A 20,736-nucleotide genomic window follows, 5' to 3' on the forward strand; every position below is an offset into this window, starting at 1 on the left:
AGACTCGGGTTCAGTTTGAGACGGAAATATTACCTCGTGATTTACGTTTTTCATAAGAAAACAGCAAAAGCGCCGATTAGATCATGATCGTTATAATGACATTATCATATCTGTTATTACGTTATCGACTAAGAGACTAATACTTATTGTATTAGCCTTTAAATAGTCTATAGATTCAGGGTTAAGTGTGCAGCTATCATACGGTTGTTTTTAGTGCAGCAGTTGCTTCTCTTTTTACAGTTGCATATTTGAGTAGAAAAGAAAAAATCGAAATGTAACTAAAGTTAATGGCACTGTTGCCATGACATTTATGCCAAAATACACGTGAAATGGTACACAACAAAGCTCTTGTGTTCAGTAGACATAGTTGGGATTTTTTAAAAGACTTGTTAAATACATAAAAATAGTATTTTACACAACAAAATTTAATTCCATACTCGTATTATGATCATGGATATTTTGAGGTAAATAATCAGTATAAGATTCAGTCTGTATGATAGTTCTGTCAGGACTTTTTTATTTGGGGGAGGGGGGTCCAGTCGTGCAGGAGCTACTAATGGCCAGATATGCAAAGCATGTTGGGCCGGTGTGTCAAAATGCGCGCAATGCCCCGGAGAGACGCTCCTAGCTCTCCTTGGCCTGAAGACATGATTCATTCACCAGCTCTACTTTTACCACATAAGGCGGCACGAGCGGCCCCCACAGCGGGCGGGACCAAAGGAAAAGTTCCGGGGGGTTGTGATTACTCATGATTGGTTGCTCTGCTCTGTGACTGACAGGTCCCTCTCCCCGACTCTCCTCTAAGCTCGGTTGTTGACACTCTCCAAAACTCCGCAAGGCACCTACGGATAACGGAGACACAATTACAGCTCGCCCCAGGCCCTTCTGTCTCGTCAGCTGCTCCGTGCAAGCACGGAGAAACTACCCTGCCCTTGGCGCGGGATTGCCAGCGTGGATCACCTTTTTTTTGCGACTTCCTCGGTTTTGAACTTTTCTTGCTCCCGGCCTGCAAGCTCGTGAGCGATCTCCTTCGTCTTCTTCCTCTGTCCCGAGACGCGGAGAAATGGCAGAGAAGCGCAGGTCCCCGTGCGCGCTGAGCGTCAAGGCGCATGCATTCTCAGTAGAAGCGTTGATCGGCGCGGAAAAACGCCGCAGGACGAGCGGGGAGGAGGTCGTGTCCCCCGGCTTCGAGGACGAAACAGATGTGTCTGATGTAACCGGGAGTCCGGGACTACGGGCGGACAGAGGGTGTACCGGCGACCGGGGCAGTGAAGTTGAATGTGGAAGTGGCGGATCCCGTAAGTTATAATAATAATAATAATAATAATAATAATAATAATAATAATAATAATAATAATAGGTGTCTGACATGTCAGCATTATAAAATTATGACTTGACGCTCATACTCCATCATTATAGGATGCATTTGTTTAAGCTGGTTAATTACTGTGCAGCTGCTGCCCGCGCACATTTGTTATTCTGTTATTATATCAGAAGACCAAAATCCTGATCCTTGTTTATGTATTCATGAGCATTTTCCCCTTGCCTGCATAATAATTCATGTTCTCTTCTTCTCGTCACCGACTAGAATTCGGTCATAAGCATAAAAAAGATGACGTTTATAAAGTAAAACAATAATAGGCTTCCTTCGGGGCCGCACGGTGAGACTGTGATACATCACTGCTCTGGTCTAGTAAATATGAGCGGTGTGAGTGTGACTAATGTGAGAGGCTTTATGAGTTGTGTTGCAATCATAAACACGCCAATTAGCAGCGTATAAAGGCCGGGAAACTGCCACGGAAAGGATACTAAGAGGTCTGCAGACGAAATAAGCCGACTGGCCCGGACAAATCAGGATTTAAACCCGCTGTAAGTTCACAATGCATTTGGCTGAGGAGTCTCTGTGTTAGTTTGCCTCGTTAGGCCCATGTCTAATGTCCATAAATTTCTACCACTTGGGGAGGCCTGTGCTGAATAGCACAAATAACAACAGCGGCGAGACGCATAAACACCGCTGTTAGTGCTTCCTCTGAACATATCCTCAGTATTAAAACAGGTTTCAACTCAAGCACTGGCGTGAAAATCGTTGAACATTTTTAAGGTCAGTACTGAGTGCGAGACGGTGTTTAAGCATGCAGATATTTCTACTTTCTCATAGTTTTCATTTTTTAAAGGCTATCTATCAATAGCGTGACATTAAATCGTAGAGACAGAAATAACTGCCAGAGGTTTAAAAATATTTACTTCGCTCTTGCTCTTCTGAAATAATTGTGTTGTAAATTAAAGTAAGGCTTTCAACGTATTTCCTTTGTTCTGCTGAGACGTTACCGTGTGACGTTACCGCGCTTTAACCCCGTTCAGATTTATTTTTCTTTTGTTTTAATGAGTCACACAACAAGAGTGAAATGCAACACCTCGTGAACAACGCTTGGCTTGTGATGGAATGTTACAATTAACACGTGCCAATCTCAATTCATCTCGGTGTAGCAGAGAGCGACGACGCGCTGCTGGAGAGCCCGCACCCAGCAGCTCTGTGCACGGCGCCGGTAACCGGGACCGGAGAGGAGACCCGCGTGGACCTGCAGGGATCAGACCTGTGGAAAAGGTTCCACGAGATTGGCACGGAGATGATCATCACCAAGGCCGGACGGTGAGACAGGGATTCGCGTGAATGCGTAACTTTATGGGTGACTGAAGAAAAGAAGAAATGAGAAACTCGAGGAGAGAAAAAAAATGTTAAAGATGAAAACAATATCAAACATATAAGAAGAAATACGACGCACGATTCGTAGAAATTAGATGAGCAAGGCAGTGAACCAGATGATAATTTGAAAAGTGAGCAAAATTGCTATTAAAATAATTATTTAGAGAGTTAATTTGTCTAACCAAGCCAAACAAAACTCTATTGCATTGATTCTTTAATTAAGCTATTATTAATGCATTTTTTGTGATGGTGAATAATATATTATTCACCAGTTAAAAAATGACAGAGTGTTGCAAAAGAATGATTTTGGTTTACCTGGCAGCCGGATGTTCCCCGCTATGCGTGTGAAGATTACGGGTTTGGATCCACATCAGCAGTATTACATCGCCATGGATATAATCCCCGTGGACAATAAACGATATAGGTAAGACCCACAAAAAGCTCCACCACAGGCCCGTGCACACTTACTCCAAAGCTCGTAAATCGTAAAGATGCTGCTTCTTAAACTTTGAGATCCTGCTGTCAGAATTTTTAAAAGCTATTTTTCAAATCTCGTAATGAAGGAAAAAGTAAAAACAGAATAGAGTGCCAGCGAATCTGAGTACACTGGGATATTTGAAACACCATTTTATTTTTGACTTGTCAAAGCAATCCCTGTCGAAATATAAAACAAAGTCACATGACACAAGTCCTGCGACATCACGTGAGGGACTGTGGTCGGCGCCAAAAAAACAAATTAAATGTGAACTAAAAGAACATATTCAGCTTTATTTTAACAAAAATGTGGACTTTTTGAGTTAATAATATGTAATAATGTCAATTATGGCATGTACACCATCTCATTAAATTTATAATTCTGTACAAAATATTTTAAAAAGTAATTTTTAAATAATGTTTACTTTTTGAAAAAATGAGGGCATAATCTTGGTGTTCATTTGCTGACTGAACTTTTCAGATAAAGAATGCGCTAAAAGGTAGATTAAGTGTGGCAGTGATGTAATTCGCTAATCCCACGTAAGTTTTAACCACAGACTTTTTATTGATTTGTGATGGGATGTCGAATTGAATTGTTTTAATCCTTAAAACGTTATATTCAAGTGTTTTGATGAATCACTGGGCACGATAATGAACTGGTTGGATATATTCAGTGCCAAAAGTTAAAGGATGAATTTATGCACTGATAAAAAACAAAACTCTAGAAAATACTTGTAAAAAATACATATTGTTTAAACATGTTGGATCAACGTAACACCTTTATCAATAGCAGGACTATGGAGCCCAAGGCAATTTGTTGACGTAATAATCTGTTAAACTATAATAACACATCAAAATAGGCTAATGCATAATGTTAAGCAAACATGCTGGATGTTAACAAAAACAATTGTTAACATGATTATTTTAAATGTGCTGTTAGGATTTAAAGGTCTCGCTAATACTAAGCAATAAAACACGTCATTCGTAAAATAGTTCAATAGTTTTGTGTCATCCAGCCCTGAAAAAAACAAATTCATTTCCATTTTGTCCGGAAAAAAGCACAATATAAGGAATTTGGGCAAATCACACGACGCATTCCCAATGACAGAAAAGCGATTTCGAGGCGAAAAAACGAATCGCGAAAAATGTCCCCAAAAGAATGAAAGCTGTACCCCACAGCGCTGTAGCTTAAAGATACACTCTCACACGCGTGTACTGTATAAATGGCAACAGCACAGCAATTTTCTTTAGCATGTAGTCCTGATTTAGACTCCATACACTGTGTTCTTGGTACAACCCAGGATTTTTCAATTGTGCAACCTCAGCTTTGCCTCCACAAATGGTGCTTGGCACCGGTGTTTTGTCACGGCGGTTTTGTCGTCCCTTTTGGAGAGGACCGTTTGGATACCTAACCTCTCCACCCTGGAAGGTCAAACCAGCAAAAGTCGTTACAAAGCAGAAGAAAACGGCGTGTTATTGCAGCGGTATCCGTGCAGCCAAGTCTTTGCGTGATATAAACCGCGTGGGTGTCATTTCAAAGGTTCAAAATTCAGTTTATAGGATACCACGTTTTAAAGTGAATGACATGCCGGATAGCACGTTACTGGTCCATCTGCCTATAGAACATATAACAAATGCATTATGTAAACTTTGGTGCGCATTGGCGCACTTCAGAACGTCCGGTGTCAAAGCGCCGTGGATCAAACAGAAGGAAAATACTGTTTGTTTAAAAAGAGCATTAATCCTGTAGTGGAGTCTAACCTGTGGCCTGGAGGGGAGAGTCCAGTCCGGCCCTAAAGTCATAAAGAGTAAAATATGAACTTAGATTTTAGTGTTAAAGTTTTATGCTTTTATAAATTCACTCCCTTGTAAGAAAACATTTTATTCTTTATTACTGTATATTTATTCATCAGTTACTGAAGTATCGAGTCTACCTTTTGATTTGTAAATGATACGTTCATTCAGACAGAAACCGTGCTCACTCACTGTCTTGTGTGTGAATTGTGTAGGTACGTGTATCACAGCTCCAAGTGGATGGTAGCGGGGAATGCCGACTCCCCTGTGCCTCCCAGAGTATACATCCATCCGGACTCCCCGGCCTCAGGAGAGACGTGGATGCGTCAGGTGATCAGCTTCGACAAACTCAAACTGACCAACAACGAGCTGGATGACCAAGGACATGTATGTAGCAGCACATCACACTTGTGTGACACATTTGTAATGTGGCTCTGTTGTATGAAACGATTTACTACTATTGTAGCAAATAATATGACTGCATATTATTTACAATCAAAACATTCAATTTCACAATGAGCTATTATATAAAATGTAAATTTCTAATCTAATATTAAAAAGTCTCATCTCATATGAAATAGTAAAAGTCTCATAGTTTCCTAGTCTGAGTTGAACATGACTTAATGTTCTGTGCATTTTCATGTTTTATTTAATTTTCTTTCTTTCTTTTTACAGTGTAGGTCTGTAGAGCTTGTGCACCCACAAGCGTACATGTACATTTTCCCCAGCCATGCTTTATGAAACACATAAAATAGCAGTTACATAATCCAAGCCTCAATCAATGTGTTTCCCTCCCCCGGTTCAGATCATTCTGCACTCCATGCACAAATACCAGCCGCGGGTCCATGTAATCCGTAAGGAGTGTGGAGAAGAGTTATCCCCAGTGAGGACCATCCCCGCAGGGGAAGGCACGCGCACCTTTTCGTTCCCGGAGACCGTGTTTACCACTGTCACGGCGTATCAGAACCAACAGGTAGCTCAGCTGAACTCCTAGAGACCCATAAACTAAATATAACAAAATACTCACAGTCGCCAAGAAAGTCACATTTCCAGTGTGTGCTGCTACAATGTGCTGTGAATTTGAAAACACATGATGTAATTTTGGATGTTGTGGTTGTGAAGTAGATGTTAGAAGTTTAATATACGTTCGTGCAGCTCATCATGCAGTGTAAAGATAAGCTATTTTAATTCCTAGTAAGTAAGTAAGTAAAATGTATTTATATGGCACTTTTTAAGCCGATAGTCTATTTAAAGTGCTTTACAGAGATATTAAAAAAACATCACACATGTTCTATGTTTTGCATTTAAAGGCAGATTCATCTCTGTCAGCAGGCGTGTATGTCTATGCATGTACATGCTCTACAAAATAAACAGAATAAAGTCCTCTGGAAACTCCTCTGCAGGCTGTTAAAGCAGTTTACCAAATAAAGGCTTATGTGACGGGCTGTTAAGAAATAATAGTGATATTCGCTTACGTTGTCACACATAGCTTAAGATTGTTATATTTTCTGTTTTCAGTGAGGAAAGCTGCAGCTTTTCTGTGTTTTTGCACATGTTTGCTCCATGTGAGCTTTGAAGTAGGACGTTAGCTGAGGTTTGCTGGCCTGCAGTGCATGATGGCTGAAGTCAGAACATGGTGGTGATGTCTATAAAAGTCCTTTTGGATGAGGGTCACAGAGCTGGGCCTTAAACACCACCCACAGTCTGAACAGGCTCAGACATTAACTCCATGCATGTATGCATGCATGAACCCACACAAAGTCACATAAATGTGCAAAGAAACATACAAGTACGCATGCTCACAAATGAATTTATTTATAGACCTGATTGAAAGATTTCCGAGAAAGAAAACATTTTGGCTGGAACTGGTATTATATAGCGTAGTGCGTTATCTTTGATTTCATAATAACAACGTTTCAGGAAATAATTAGAGTCTTATTTTGCTTTTTCAGATTACAAGGCTGAAAATTGACAGAAACCCATTTGCCAAAGGCTTCAGAGACTCTGGCAGAAACCGGTGAGTTCATTTTAACCGCAGAGATTTGCACATTATCTGGTGCATTAGGGGTAGTGAGCGATGCATGACTGCTTCATATTTTGGCTTGCATGTGGTTTTTGTCACTGCTATTTTAGTCTGATTTTATGGGGAGTAAAGCTATGTATTTATTTATTTATTTTTTTCCTAATGGAAAATGTGCTACAGCCTCCCATTAAATTTTGTCCTGAAGGGCAAAAAAAAGGAAAAAGAAATGGACTAAGCTGAAAAAAGACGTGGCACGTAGCTATGGTTAGAGTGGTGATTCGTTTTCGTTCAAATGTGCTAACTTTAAAGGCAAATTAATTCCTGCAATTGCACTGTTACAGGCACATGCTGTAACTTTGTCTGCGAGCCTAAATGGAGCGTCAGATTCCAGCCAGCCTCGGGAACATAAACATCAACAGCAAAATAATAAAAGTCAAGAGTGTCCCGAAGAAAATCTGTATAAACACATTTCTAAACATATATAAACACAGCATTAAAACAACACAGCAGTAAAACTCTAGCAGTCTCCAAACAGCCACTCCCCTGAGGCCTCGTAGAAATCATTAGAGAGGAGAGCCGGAGGAAGGGAAGCAGAGGGAATGTGCGAGAGGGAGGAAGGTAGAGAACGGCAAACTGGATAACCCAGGCACCTTGACAGCTGACCCTATAAAAGTTAAACTCAGGAAGGCTGAAAAAAAAACCCTCCTCTTAAATATTACAGGAAGAGTTAAGCAGTTTGCTAAATAAACTTCTGCTCTGATAGGCTGCTTTGGAGCACACAGAACCGCTCCGGGCAGCTTGTCTAAATTATCACCGTGGCTACAACCCCGCGGGGGGGAAGACTTTTATCCTCATGCTAACGAGGGGTAACAGAGCACTCGCATTACCCACCCGCCACAGCAACCCTCCGCCCCACCTAGAGGAGCATGGAGGCTCAGATTTGGGGTGGGGGCGGAGGAGGAAGAAGGAGAGTCCCACCTCATAAATCGTTGCTGCGGCTTCCTGCTCCTTCGTCCTGATTCGCCCGTAAAAGCCGTGTGAAAGCAATTACACACAAGCACCCAACCAGCAGCAGCCAATCGAAGCCTGGCGTTTATGCCCCTCATTACCTGCGGTCTCCATGGAGATGGCAAGGAGGGCCCCACAGGCGACTAAGATGGCCGCCAGGTGGTTGGGCGAAATGCACGATTTAGTGAGGCGTGCTGAGTTAGAGCGAGAAAGAGAGGTTCCCACTGCATCAGACATTAGAAGGTTGGGAGAGCTCACGGTGAAGTGTTAATGTGTGCATTTGTGTGTGTTTGCAGGATGGGTTTGGAGGCTTTGGTTGAGTCTTATGCATTCTGGCGTCCATCCCTGCGAACACTCACATTTGAGGACATCCCTGGCATGACCAAGCAAGGTAAAGTTCAACAACAGGAAGCTTCTGGATGGTGAACATAAGATATCCAACCTAAAGACAAAATCTTTGTTTGTGATGGGCGTCCTTATTCACACCATGAAAGTGTTTATCAGTCACTCACAGAGTACTGGTTGGTCATAACTACAGGTTGCCATGGCTGTAAACATTTATCCTGCTCTTATTTTGTAGGAGTCCCAGGAACTCATGCAGCGGTTGGAGCATCGCCTCACCTGCTCTCCACATCCCCGTGCTCATCTCCTTTCCAAGTTTGCCCTCTCAGCCCACCGGACTACACCTGTAGCCGGCCGGCACACCCTCTCCACCGTTACAGTAACGCCCCAGAGCCATTCCCCCCACCCAGAGGTCCATCTGCGTATGAAGCCGAAGGATTCTGCTCCCTGCCTCTCCCTGCCTCTCAGCTCGGCTATCTCTCCAACCCCACCTCACAGGGCTATGCCGGCCTTCGCCTCCACACGCCGCCCTACAGCCTGTATGGTTACACATTTCCCTCTTCGCCGCGCCTCGCTGCCAGTCCTGATAAAATGGCCGCCACAGCCAATCATCAGAGTGCCTTCCTTGGCTCGTCGCCCAGTGGGACTTTAACGGACAGTCTGGGTGTGCTCGGCGGAGGACAGCAAGGCTTCTTGTTCGATTCTCGGACTTTGGGACTGGCAGGGAGCCAGTCGGGAGGCGGGGCCTCGCAGGTCACTGCTCACATGGGCTGACTTTGACTCTGGGTTGTCACAAACACACAGTGACACCCTGGATTGGGTGTGTGCTGCTTTTGTTCCCGAACACTCTCTGAGTTAACGATCAAGCATCACGCTGAAGACAGAAAGAAGTGACAGAGCAGGCTTTTTTTGCCTCTGTGAATATATGAGCTTGTTAAAGCTTTACCTGAAGGAAATAATTTTTACTTTTGTTTTCACGCACGATTTCTATGACATGTCTGTGGACCTGCAGTGGTCACTAAAGAAGCAGCAGTGGTGGTTAAGGAGTCCAGACGAATGAACACACTGACTGAATTTGGACTGGGCTCAGACCGTTGTGGCCCAGAGAATCAAAGCAAGCACTTCATCCTCTGCCCTGAAACAGTAACTATGATACTCATACAGTGCTGCCTTTGTCTCTATCATTGCCTACAGTGGGTGGGACTACTAAACACCATCAAAGTTTTTCTCATTACATGCACGATTGTTCCTTCGATCACTATGCACTAATGGCAGGGCCTGTTCACCACTCAAAAACACTTTTTACACACAACACTCGGGGTCAGACGTATAATTACTTAATGACGTCATAGCCACAACAGACCATAGGAGTTCTCCTGGTGGCAGTCGTGGTCTAATGGTAAAACTGTAGAGAGGAGTGGATAATGAAAAGATTTAAGGCTTAAATGTATTTTTTCATGTCTGACAGAAAAGCAACAGTACATGACTCTGTATATATAAGGGGGGAGGTGGGCGGGAGGAGATTTCTGTATATAAAGGGCCGTGCAACCCTTCGCACTTAAAAACCCCGATGCACCTGCTTCTGCTCTTAAGACTGGGTCAGGTATGGGACACCCTACCCTGAACTTGACTGAAAAGCTTTTCTTTGCAAATGCGCTATAACAACAAGCCCTTTGGCCTGAGGACATTAACATGTTCTGTGACCTTTTTGAGCCAAATAAAATATATGTATACGTGTCACGATGTTTGAATGTAATCAATAACTTACTAATTTAACTGATTTCACGTGGTTTTGTAATGAAATTCAATGCATGTTCGTGTGGGCACGACAATTTCTTTACACTTTTTTTTAAATCAAAGCAATCACAATACAATATTTCCTCAAGAAAATACGCCTAGTTGTATTTGAGTATAACTGCAGGTGTGTGTGTGTGTGTGTGTGTGTGTGTGTGTGTGTGTGTGTGTGTGAGAGACAAAGTAGCCGTTTTTTTCACAGAAAAATGAAAAACATCCCAGAACAAAAGAGAGAAAGCACAACTCTCAAACACCATCGTCACGATCACCACTCATTTCAACTCCAAGTCTGCAGAAGTGACGAGTCTTACGACAGAGGGTGTGCTATGAATGTGGATGTGGGTGTAAGGATGTGGATATGTGTGTCCCTGTGCACACTTGCGTGTGCGTGCATGTGCGTGTGGTGGTGGTGGTGGTGGGGGGGGGGGGGGCAACAGGTGGTTGAGTTGTCAGCGAGTGTGTGACCTCACAGTCTCAAAGTTCATGTGGATCCCAGAGAATTGACGCCCCCATCCTCTCCCCCCCACACACACACACACATATATGCACACACAAAGTTATGTGTGTATGAAAGCACAAGCCAAAATTTTGAGTCTTTATGTACTCTAACACCCGGAAAAGTAGAGTTCCCAAGAAAGCCAGATAAAGCAGGGTTTCTTGTGAGAAGACAACTACATCTACAGCTATCTTAAGCTCATCTTAATACTGAGAGGCTCTGTCCACACTAAAGCTACACAAACATCAGAAACTGTAGCAGCTGCCCCAAAATGGGAAACTTGCATCGTAAGACATAACTACACAATGAAATTATTTGCACTGGCTCCTAGAATAGAGAGCAAACACACAGACAGGAAACACTGATCAATGGAGGAGGGAGAAACATTCAGAATGCAGTCAAGGTACAATATAAATTTGGTGGTATTTGTAACTACAAAGTCCAATAATGTATTACATACTGTCTGAGCTCGCAGCAAATCACAGTAACAATCATGTGGCCAACAACTACAACAGCCTCTTTAGTAGCTAGCTGTGATAGATAGAAGGTAATCTGCCCATTTAAAACTGATTTACTCGGCCCCATTTCTCCCCTTTCAAAGTTTGCTGACTCCCTCTTGATGTTGCCCATTTCCTCCTCAGCTCCTCATCAGTTGTCTCCTGTCACTCTGAAGGTGAGAGGTGCTGACGAGAGGAGCACATGTGAAGGGAGAGCAAGAGGATGGCGGGGGGGGAGCTTATTTTAGAACTCAGGAATGATTGGCTTGTTGTGTCCGAGCGGCAGGAGCTGGAACTCTGCCTGTTATATTCGCACCGCACACAGATATTTAAACACAATGCTGCCTAAACCTCCTTCTTTCTGAAAACAGCTTTAGTAGACTTCTGATCTCAGGTGCAATGGTAAAATACATTTAAAGCTAAAATACACCGAATCACAGAGGCACACTTCAGCCTGGCGTCAGTGCTCCAGTGATTCTCAGCTGAGGTGGGGACATTAACACTTGTGTAAGACCAGGTGCCGACGTGACAGATCTTTGATGCTATCTGCCTGAGGGAAGAGAACAGGAGGGGAGGACAGAGGAGGATGAAGGGAACAGTGTGTTTGTGTGTTTAAGACCTGTATGTGTCTCTTTAGCATGAGACTTTCAGGGAATCCTGATATAAATCTATTCAAAGTCTAATCAGAAATTAAACATGCACAAAAAAACAAATATGCTCCATGAGATTCACTGTTATTACAAAGTAGCATTTCCCAAATGGTAGTCAGGTGCTCTGAGTAACATGTCAGTGGATCTCATGGCAATGGTAGAAAGGCCAGTAGGTCACATCTGGTGACGAAGAACACTGTCAGCACAGTGTAGGAGTATCCACACATCAAACAGACTGATGCTGAGACAAGAGGACCAAGACAGGATCTAAAGAAGATTACATCTGTAACACCATCACAGGAGGAAATATTTTACTCCGATCTCATCGTCCCAGATCCTGCATTCTTAGGATATTTCATGCTATGACCATGACTTACAATGTCCTGAACACAGAGGTGCCAATATAAAAAAAACAAAAACAAACAAACACAACGAAATAGGCCAAAGGAAAAATGCAGGATTGGTCCCTTGACGACCATGAATACCTGTACACCTTGTCAGCTAAAACCAAAAGTTTGTTTAAACTAAAGCGCAATGAAATCTATAACCACAGCTTATCTTTCCTCACATGTTTATTCGGCACACGTCGTAACCAAATGTGCTGGAAATCACTCGAAAACTTCTCGCAGTCAGTGTCACCAATCAAAATTCAGAAAAATCTAAAAAACTAAAAATATAATATTTGCCACATTTTTATTATTTAAATGTTTTTAAAAGGGTAAATGTAACAAAAATTTGTAAAGAATTACAACTTGATAAGTGGATTTCAATTTCAATTACTGACTTAAAAAAAAATTAAGAGTTACACAAACGGTGTTCATGAGAAAAACAAAAATTTGCCTCATTTGTAATTTACAAATAGATCAGATAACTTCCAGCTGAGTCTCAAATGCATGATTATATCTACAATATGAGGTAGATGAGGACTGAGTCACATTTAACTCTATGTACATGAGACTTATTGGGCTGGGATTTTGATGCATTTTACAATTAAAATGCATCAGTTTACAATGAACAATTATGACCTTTAATTTGTAACCATTTTTTACTACATCCATCATTTTCATTCAGTTTTTGCTTAAAATGTTATTGTGCTGACAATGTAGCGTTCTCAAAGTATCACAAAAAGTATCAAGTAAGTATCAAGTAAGTATTCAACTATCAAGTGTGACACACTTGGCATCGCAGGGTTAATAAAAATCACTATTTATCTTCTTTACTTGCAATATCTGTTATTATTTGAGTACACTACTTTGTCTTCCTGTTAACATTAACTACACATAAATATACACTAGCACTGCTGCCAAAGCAGCTCACCATGACAATGAGTAATGAGAGACATCAGGCTTCTTTCTAAAGGCTGTGCGTTCATGCCAGCTCAGGCAAATGCAACTTGGATGAGAGAGTAGAAAAAGAGCTGATGCTGGATGGAAAGATTAGTGCTGTATGTTGTTGTGATGATACTAAACAGGTAAACTGGCTGTCAACCATTTCATTTGATGCACTACTGCAAATCAAAATATATTTACATACACTTTCTGTGACTGCACTAAAGCAACTATTTGCTGTGATGAACCCAACACAGATTTAATACTCCCTTCAAATAGTCTCTTTGCAACCCACTGCACTGAGGTACAATTGGATCACTCCTTACATGACTCATTCTGACCCCACTGGAAATCCTGACTTGTGATTGAAGCTTGACACAACTTTCATGTGAAGCATTGTTACTGGTTATAAGAGCTGGGTCCCACACAGTCCAGAGACCAAACAAAAAGTGTTTATGGTCATCGACATATTTGACTTTGTCCTCTGTATGATTAATAATGAGTTCTGACACCTCAGTATATATCAATGGCTTGATGACCATTAGAACAGGTTTTTGTAAGGGTAGCTGCAGAGGCAGAGACCACCCTCACTAACTTCTGATGCAAACACAGATATTTTTTTCTATAAGCAGACCTGAAATATGTTGGAAACCACTCAGGTCAGAAAAAAGCATCACAGGTTACTCCTAGTAGGCTTTCAAGGAGAAAGGGTTAAAGTTCCAGTAACATTCTACATTTGGGGCATCTGAGGGAAGATTTCCAGAAACTCTGGAAGCTAATATAACACTAACATTATTGTCATCTGCGACCTGCTTTAACAGATTTAGCTCCCAGTGCTTTTGTTCTGCTCCCTAAACGCCCTTAGGTTGTTGTTTCTATCATGTAGAAGAACAAAACCTACAGACGTCTGCATTTGAAGGGTCGAGTCCTGCATGGGACCACGTTTTTGCACTCTCCTTTTACTATTATTTTTGTCCTCACCTCCTCTGTTAGTGTTAGATACATGCAAAAGTATTTGCTTAGGTTTAAGGGGGAAAGAAAAACTCATGGTTTGGGTTCAAACAGACTATTTCACGATGTTAAACACAAGTTTAAAGGCAAACTTCTTCCATCTGCAGCAAGTTTCTCCTGTGTTACCCAGTTATGTGTCCTTAGTTACCATGGATACACGTCCCACAGTAGTGATGACAGTTCACTTCTGTCTGCAGTGCAATTAAAATGCATTTTACATGTCACAGATCACCAGTACCCTTCAAAATCAAACACGTACTTTGGTGCAAGGACAAGTTCACTTGGGATCTTGAACCAGCTGAGAAAGAGTAAAAGGTGTTTTTATTTTATGTATCTTTTAACATGTTGGATAAAGTAAGTGGCTTCTATTAAATATGAACAATAGCATTTAAGAAAACGAGAATAATTCTATTAAGTAGGGAAAACTGCAATGCCTTAAAAATGTTTTCCATGTACGGTTTAATGTTTGTGGTATCAGTGAGCAAACCCGTTTACCATATTTCTCCTCTATACTCGTTTCATTGCTTCCCTCAGGGAATTGGCTGCCCGGTGCATTCAACACAGAAGTCAGTATTTGCATAGAGGGCAGTTATGTGGTTTTAGCATTCTGTGTGATTGAAGTGCGCATTAGCATATGGGCCGACAACGTGACCACGTGGTCGAGCGTGCTCAGAGGGGAGTTGCGGCCTGCTGTACGTGACCAAGCATATAAACCGTGGAGTCCACAGGTGAGGTCATTTTAGGCAGTGACAGCAAAGTTCCCCTTGAGCACAGAACAAGGTTTGGCAAATATGCTTGCAACGGTCCGAGGCAAAAAGGAGGTCTGTTTGTATCTGATGAACAGCATATTAGAATTACAAATGGCGGTTTGTGTAGGAAAAAAGAAAAAGCCTTGAGTGTCTTGAATGCAAAAGGAACCTTATAGGTTTCCCAGGAGGAAATGTTCTAATGAGATTAAAACATCTGTCAACACTTGAGAGCTGGATTTTAGCTAAAGATGCCAGCTGACAATTCACGATCTCACATCTTATATGCATCGTGTGCTACGGTGTCTCAAATTAAAGCGCCAAAGATTCACCAGGATGAAGGAAGAGGACAAATACTTGGACAAAGAGGTTCTTCCACCGCTGCCGCTGTTCCAGGAAGTGCACCTGTGCTCCGGGCGCTTCAGGGGAGGGGGGGTAACTGTGCTGATGATGTTGCAGGCTCAGCTTAGCTACGCCTGTGTGACCTGTTAATGGCCCCGTGGGTATTTGATGACAGTTGACTTTTAGACGTTTGGGCTCAGGGTGTCCTTTACAGCTATTAATTCTTTGTCATCAAATCTGCTCAAGCTAAGCTGATTTATAGCAAGCTCCACCGGGAAGTTTCTCAGTGCACCCCTATTAGACACCCCATGAACTCTGATCTATGAGAGAGGTGTTGAGAAATAATTATGACACCATATTTTCCTGTAATCTTTCCATGTTAATAAAGAAGGCACAAACAACTCTCACTCCCCCCTCTAGTTCTACAGTGATAGAAACATGCAAAACACATTCATGGGAATACACATGTAGACTTCATAGTGCGTAACGCTTCGTGCTTGTGTGAGACATTGAGAAGGTCTGACAGACTGAGTGTCCAGCCAAAAGGAAAGGAGAGTCACTGCAATGCCTTGTAAATGTCTATCAGTTATTTAAGCATGTGATCTGTAGCTCGGTCCCTCCTGAGTCCTCTAGCCAACACATAACCGAACGCAGGACAGTTATTCACAGCTGCCTTAGCGGACAGTTTTAAAGGCTAAGGACTTAAATTAGCACTGGATGTAAGCACTTGTTAAACAGAGTATCACAGAAACATATCTATCTATCCATCCATCCACTGTGACAAAATCCAAAACCAACAATTAAACAGGAACTGTAACTTCTGAACCTTAAAATAGATCACAATGGCATTTCTAATCTAATAGCTAAGATGCAAATCCCAGAACATAACCTTCCCTTTAATCATGCTATGAAGTTTCTTGTGGATGTGTGATCTGCGGTGTAAGAAACAAAGGTATTGTATTGATAAAAATCATAACCAACATACGCAGAAGAGCATCTCTGAATGCAAAACACATCCAACCTTGCAGAATTTGGGCTACAGCCGCAGAACACCACACCAAGTGCCACTCATGTCAATTCACAACATAAAACGGAGGCTACGATTTACAGACTCACCAAAAATGGACAACACAAAAATTGAAAATGTTGCCGGGTCAGATGAGTTTCAGTTTCTGCTGTACAATTCAGATGGGAGGGTCAGAATTCGGTGTAAACAACATCACAGCATAGATCTATCCTGCCTTAAATCAACAGCTCAGGGTGCTGGTGGAGCTGTAAATCACGTGGGGGATATTTTCTTGGCACGCTTTAGTTCCCTTAATACCAAGTAAGCATAATTTAAACCCACAGCTTACCAGAATATTGTTGCTGGTAATTTCCATCCCTTTATGAAAACAGTGTACCCATCTTCTGGAGTAGAACACACCATCTCAAACTTGTTTCTTGAACCTGACAAGGAGTTCACTGTACTCAAGTGGCCTCCACAGTCACCAGATCTCAATCCAACAGAGCACCTCTGGGATGTGGTGGAATGTGAGATTGGTATCATGGATGTGCAGCCAACAAATCTGGTCCAACTGTGTGACACCATGATGTAAATGTGGACCAAAATCTCGGAGGAAAGTTTCCATCACCTTGTTGAATCTGTGCCATAAAGAATTAAATCATTTCTGAAAGCAAAGGAGGAATGTCTGTCTGAAAATACTTTTGACTCGTGCACTTGTGCAGCATCGTCAGTTTGAGAAAATCAGTTGGCTACAGCTTGTCGAGATACGGCTTTAACGGTGACAAAGCAGGGCGAGCAATGAAACAAAGCATTTCTGCACACCACAGATAACAAATGATGATAATGATAAGAAAAAAAAGCCTTTCATGCCTAATCTTCCCCTTTTGGCATTCTAGACATTATACTGAAATACTGTTTTTAATTTGATTATAAAGTATTGGACTTCAGGACCACCAGTTTACAGCAGATATCTTTGGAGGTGATAGACATATATATATGTGTGTGTGTGTGTGTGTGTGTGTGTGTGTGTGTGTGCGTGTGTGTGTGTGTGTGTGCGTGTGTGTGTGTGTGTGTGTGTTTGTGTGTTGTCTATGTTTGCATACTGTCACGTCCTTCCTGGGCCCCAGCTCAGACATTCTGCTGCTAATAAAGAGGGTGCATGTGAGAGTCTGAGTGTGGGTGTGTGTGCGGGTTTGTAGATGTAGCCCTTGCCTGACCGTGGCCCTGTCCAAGTCTTAGCATGCTCATTTATAGCCAAGCAGTCCATCAATCTTAATAGAGGAGAGAAGTGCAAAGAGCCGATGAAACGCCAGACATGATCACTATTCTCTCAATGGGGGCAAGGAGAGAAGGAGGAACACGGGGAGGGAGCCATGCGAAGAGATGACAGGGGAGATGGAGGTGGCAGGGCGAAAGAGCACTGAGGGAGTGAAACTGAGGAGGGAGGGAGTAAGTAAGAGGGATGGGGTGAGAAATAGAGAGGTCACAACTTGTTTATTCCTGTTGGTGATAATAATGATCTGATCTGGTGTCTTCCATCCGTGTCTCTCGTGCTCCTGCCACTGCAGACACACACAAAGTGCTGAAGAGTCAAGGTTTCAGTTGCATTACAACACACTGATACTTTCTGTTTATATTTCTTGTTCATATTTCTTATTTTGGTAATCAATTTTCATGTAAAGGTGGACTAACACATGCTGCTTTGCCAGCATAGTTGGAGAGGTCACATGCTGGGCATCAGATCACACTGTGCTCTGAGTCCTGGTCCTGGAATGGGGCGGTGTGTGTGTGTGTGTGTGTGTGTGTGTGTGTGTGTGTGTGTGTGTGTGTGTCAGTGGGGGCAGGAGCACTGCTGAGGGGTGGGGAATGGCAAGAGGATATTTGGCAATGTGCTGCGAGCCTGTGCTGACACAGTACACTGCATCTTCATGCAACAACGGAGCGATCACTGCTAGTTTCAAGACAGATTCAGAAAGGCATAATTTACAGTTCATAACGTGCCCCTAGTTGAAGAGAATTTTGCTTTTCCTTTAATAATCACCTGAAAACAGATATGGGTACGTCACAGCAAAATGGTGAGTTTTTAAATGGACTGACAATGAGGTGGAGTTGTTGCTGCAATTAACACAAAAGTACAGACTGATATTAATCTTTAATAGGGCTGTCAAATTAAGAGCAAACAAAACAACTGCTGTATAATGCCCTAATTAATTGGTCACATGACTAAAATGTGTCATTGCTTCCGAAAGTCTACACTGTGACGCAAAAACGACGTTTTCAAATGTATCCGCTTTGGAGAACGTTTTCAAAAAGCTCTGTTTTCCTTGACCATAAACGCCGTCTCAGTGTGGACGGAGAGAAAAAGATCAGTGTGGACATGGCCTAAATGTGGCAATTAGCCATAAAATGGGTGTCAAAAACATTAATAAATCAGCCTTCATGCCCGATTTAAATATTCTCCTCCCTATAGTTTGCACCTTCAGAAAAGAACTAGAAAAATCTTGGCGTCTCACCTCCTACATGCAAAACTGTCACTGTCTCACTGTAATTATTACCAGCACTTTTATTACCCCAAACCCAGTTACCGTTAGTAAATCTGGCCCTATATGTAACAGAATGCCTTAAACCTGATTCACAAATGTGATTCTAAAAAGAAATTTGATCATATAAAAGTTTATAAGAAAATGACTTCACTGCTCCTCTGATTTATGACATTTTCCTGATGAGTTTTTAGTCTGAGTTGCTAGGTTTAGACCGTCTTTACAGTCCAGTGTCTCAGTTTGATAAATGTTAAACTCCAGGGTGTAAAACAGTAGTCCACATACCAATGGGCGACATCATGGTGTCTCTAGTTTCCTCTTTTATACAGTTTATGTAGTTACTGAGCTTTAGATGAGCCAGTAAATACATTTTATTACTTTTGGACACATTTTAAGTTTTATATTTAACTAGTTTACACATATTTTTGCAATCCACAAACCCAATAGACCCAAATAAAGCCATTGTTTGGCACAAGTTTAAAAAATAGTGCCTGATTTGTCTTATTGTTGGATGAGATGTGTTAACTCTCTGGACTACTCGGCAAGATAAGTCAAGCTCACATCAAAGCAGTTCAAATATTTAAAACCCTATTCATGTCTTGTATATTTTGCCTTCAGGTCTGAAAGCCAGGACCACAGAGGGCAGTGCAGTGAGGTAAACCTGGGAACGCCTGTAACAGCTGTGAGAAACCATCAGATCTGCCATTCCTCACACTTCAACAGCCAACAAGAGAGCGATTTATGGCGGCTTGAGAGTGAGAAAAAGAGCCGGGGAGGGAAAAATAGGACAGACAGGAGAGAAGGAGACATAAACAGAGAGAAAAACTGAGAAAGAAAGAAATAAACACAGAAGGAATATGAGGGGTTGAAAGGAAATGTGATAAAGCAAAACAAAATGACAGAGAAATAGATAAATAGGCGGAAAACAAGGAGCAGGAGGGACAGAACGAGACAGAGAGCAAGACGGTTGACGAGGAAAGCAAAAAAGAGACATGGTCTCCCCTAGATCCACTAAAGACACAAAAATGTCAGGTTGTTACATAGACGAAGTGTGCACACAGACATCGAATCTCTGAAACACACACCAGCCTTTTACAGTAAGTAATCAGACAAGCAGGACAGCTGAGCAGATAGCCGCACAGTTCTGCAGCTGACAGACACGACAGCCCCCCTAATGACAGGCTTAGATGCTCCGGTACATCTGTTTCTTCAGTGTGCTTTGAGGACACTGATTAAAAGTGACTTACTGTCTTTTACAGCAAGGCCAAAGTTCAGGTAAACTACAGAATCATGTTGAAATGGCACTAAACAGTGCACGTGTAGATGACTTTGCACCGTCCAGGTGAGAAACACCCCCAAAGCGATCCAAACTGCTGCCCCAAGACATGAAAGATCTCCCTCAGCTGCTCCCCTCCAACATCTAACATCCACCTATTTCCTGCTGTCACTTTCTCGAGTTCTTTGTGCTCGTCTGCGGTGGGTTGGCGGCGCGAACACTTCGTTTATTTGGTCTTTTAATACAAGCTGACCCCTGTCCCCTGATGTGTGTGCATGTGTACGGGAGCGCATGTGGGTCCAGAGAGCACTCTCCCATGACAGCTACGTCAACGACCCAGAGACGGTGTCGAAAGAAGACCACACCACACGGGGAGAAAGAACACATCAACTCAACTTTAGCACATATACGCTCATATATCCGACGCAGCAGCGCGGCACATAGAAGAATATGTGTGTGTTTATGTGTGTTTTAGTCTTGAGGAAATCTTCGGCATGTGTTAGACGAATCCCCGGGGTTCACGGTCGACTCTGATTGGCCGGTAGGTTTGCTGTGTTTGTTTCCACAGCGACAGAGCTGTCACTGCCTCCTGCCACCCAGGTAGAGCTGTCGATCAGCCTGGCTCTCAGCCAACCACAGGCAGGCCTCACCGCAACCAATAAAAACTCCCAACCTTTATTTAACAATTATTATGAAGCAATTTTG

The 20,736-nt window shown here is 42.4% G+C and overlaps 2 protein-coding genes across 3 annotated transcripts in view; one reads left to right on the top strand and one right to left on the bottom strand.

The window, feature by feature from the left end:
* LOC309689557 (hormonally up-regulated neu tumor-associated kinase) overlaps window positions 1–20,736 on the bottom strand; it is a 120,513-nt gene that overhangs the window by 44,478 nt on the left and 55,299 nt on the right. The window lies entirely within an intron of this gene.
* On the top strand, window positions 699–10,083 carry tbx18 (T-box transcription factor 18). Of its 2 annotated transcripts, none has more exons than XM_082504578.1 (8): window positions 699–1,298; window positions 2,491–2,650; window positions 3,027–3,128; window positions 5,188–5,359; window positions 5,778–5,945; window positions 6,925–6,989; window positions 8,300–8,394; window positions 8,584–10,083. In XM_082504578.1, exons 1-8 carry the CDS (start codon window positions 1,064–1,066, stop codon window positions 9,117–9,119), a joined length of 1,533 nt encoding a protein of 510 aa, XP_082360704.1. In that variant the 5' UTR covers window positions 699–1,063; the 3' UTR covers window positions 9,120–10,083. The 2 variants fall into 2 exon arrangements, with proteins under 2 accessions (XP_082360704.1, XP_082360703.1); XM_082504577.1 differs by having other exon boundaries at window positions 700–1,298; window positions 2,488–2,650.

The sequence above is a fragment of the Aulonocara stuartgranti genome (genome assembly GCF_965226115.1).
Source record: "Aulonocara stuartgranti genome assembly, chromosome: 15".
NCBI lineage: Eukaryota > Metazoa > Chordata > Actinopteri > Cichliformes > Cichlidae > Aulonocara > Aulonocara stuartgranti.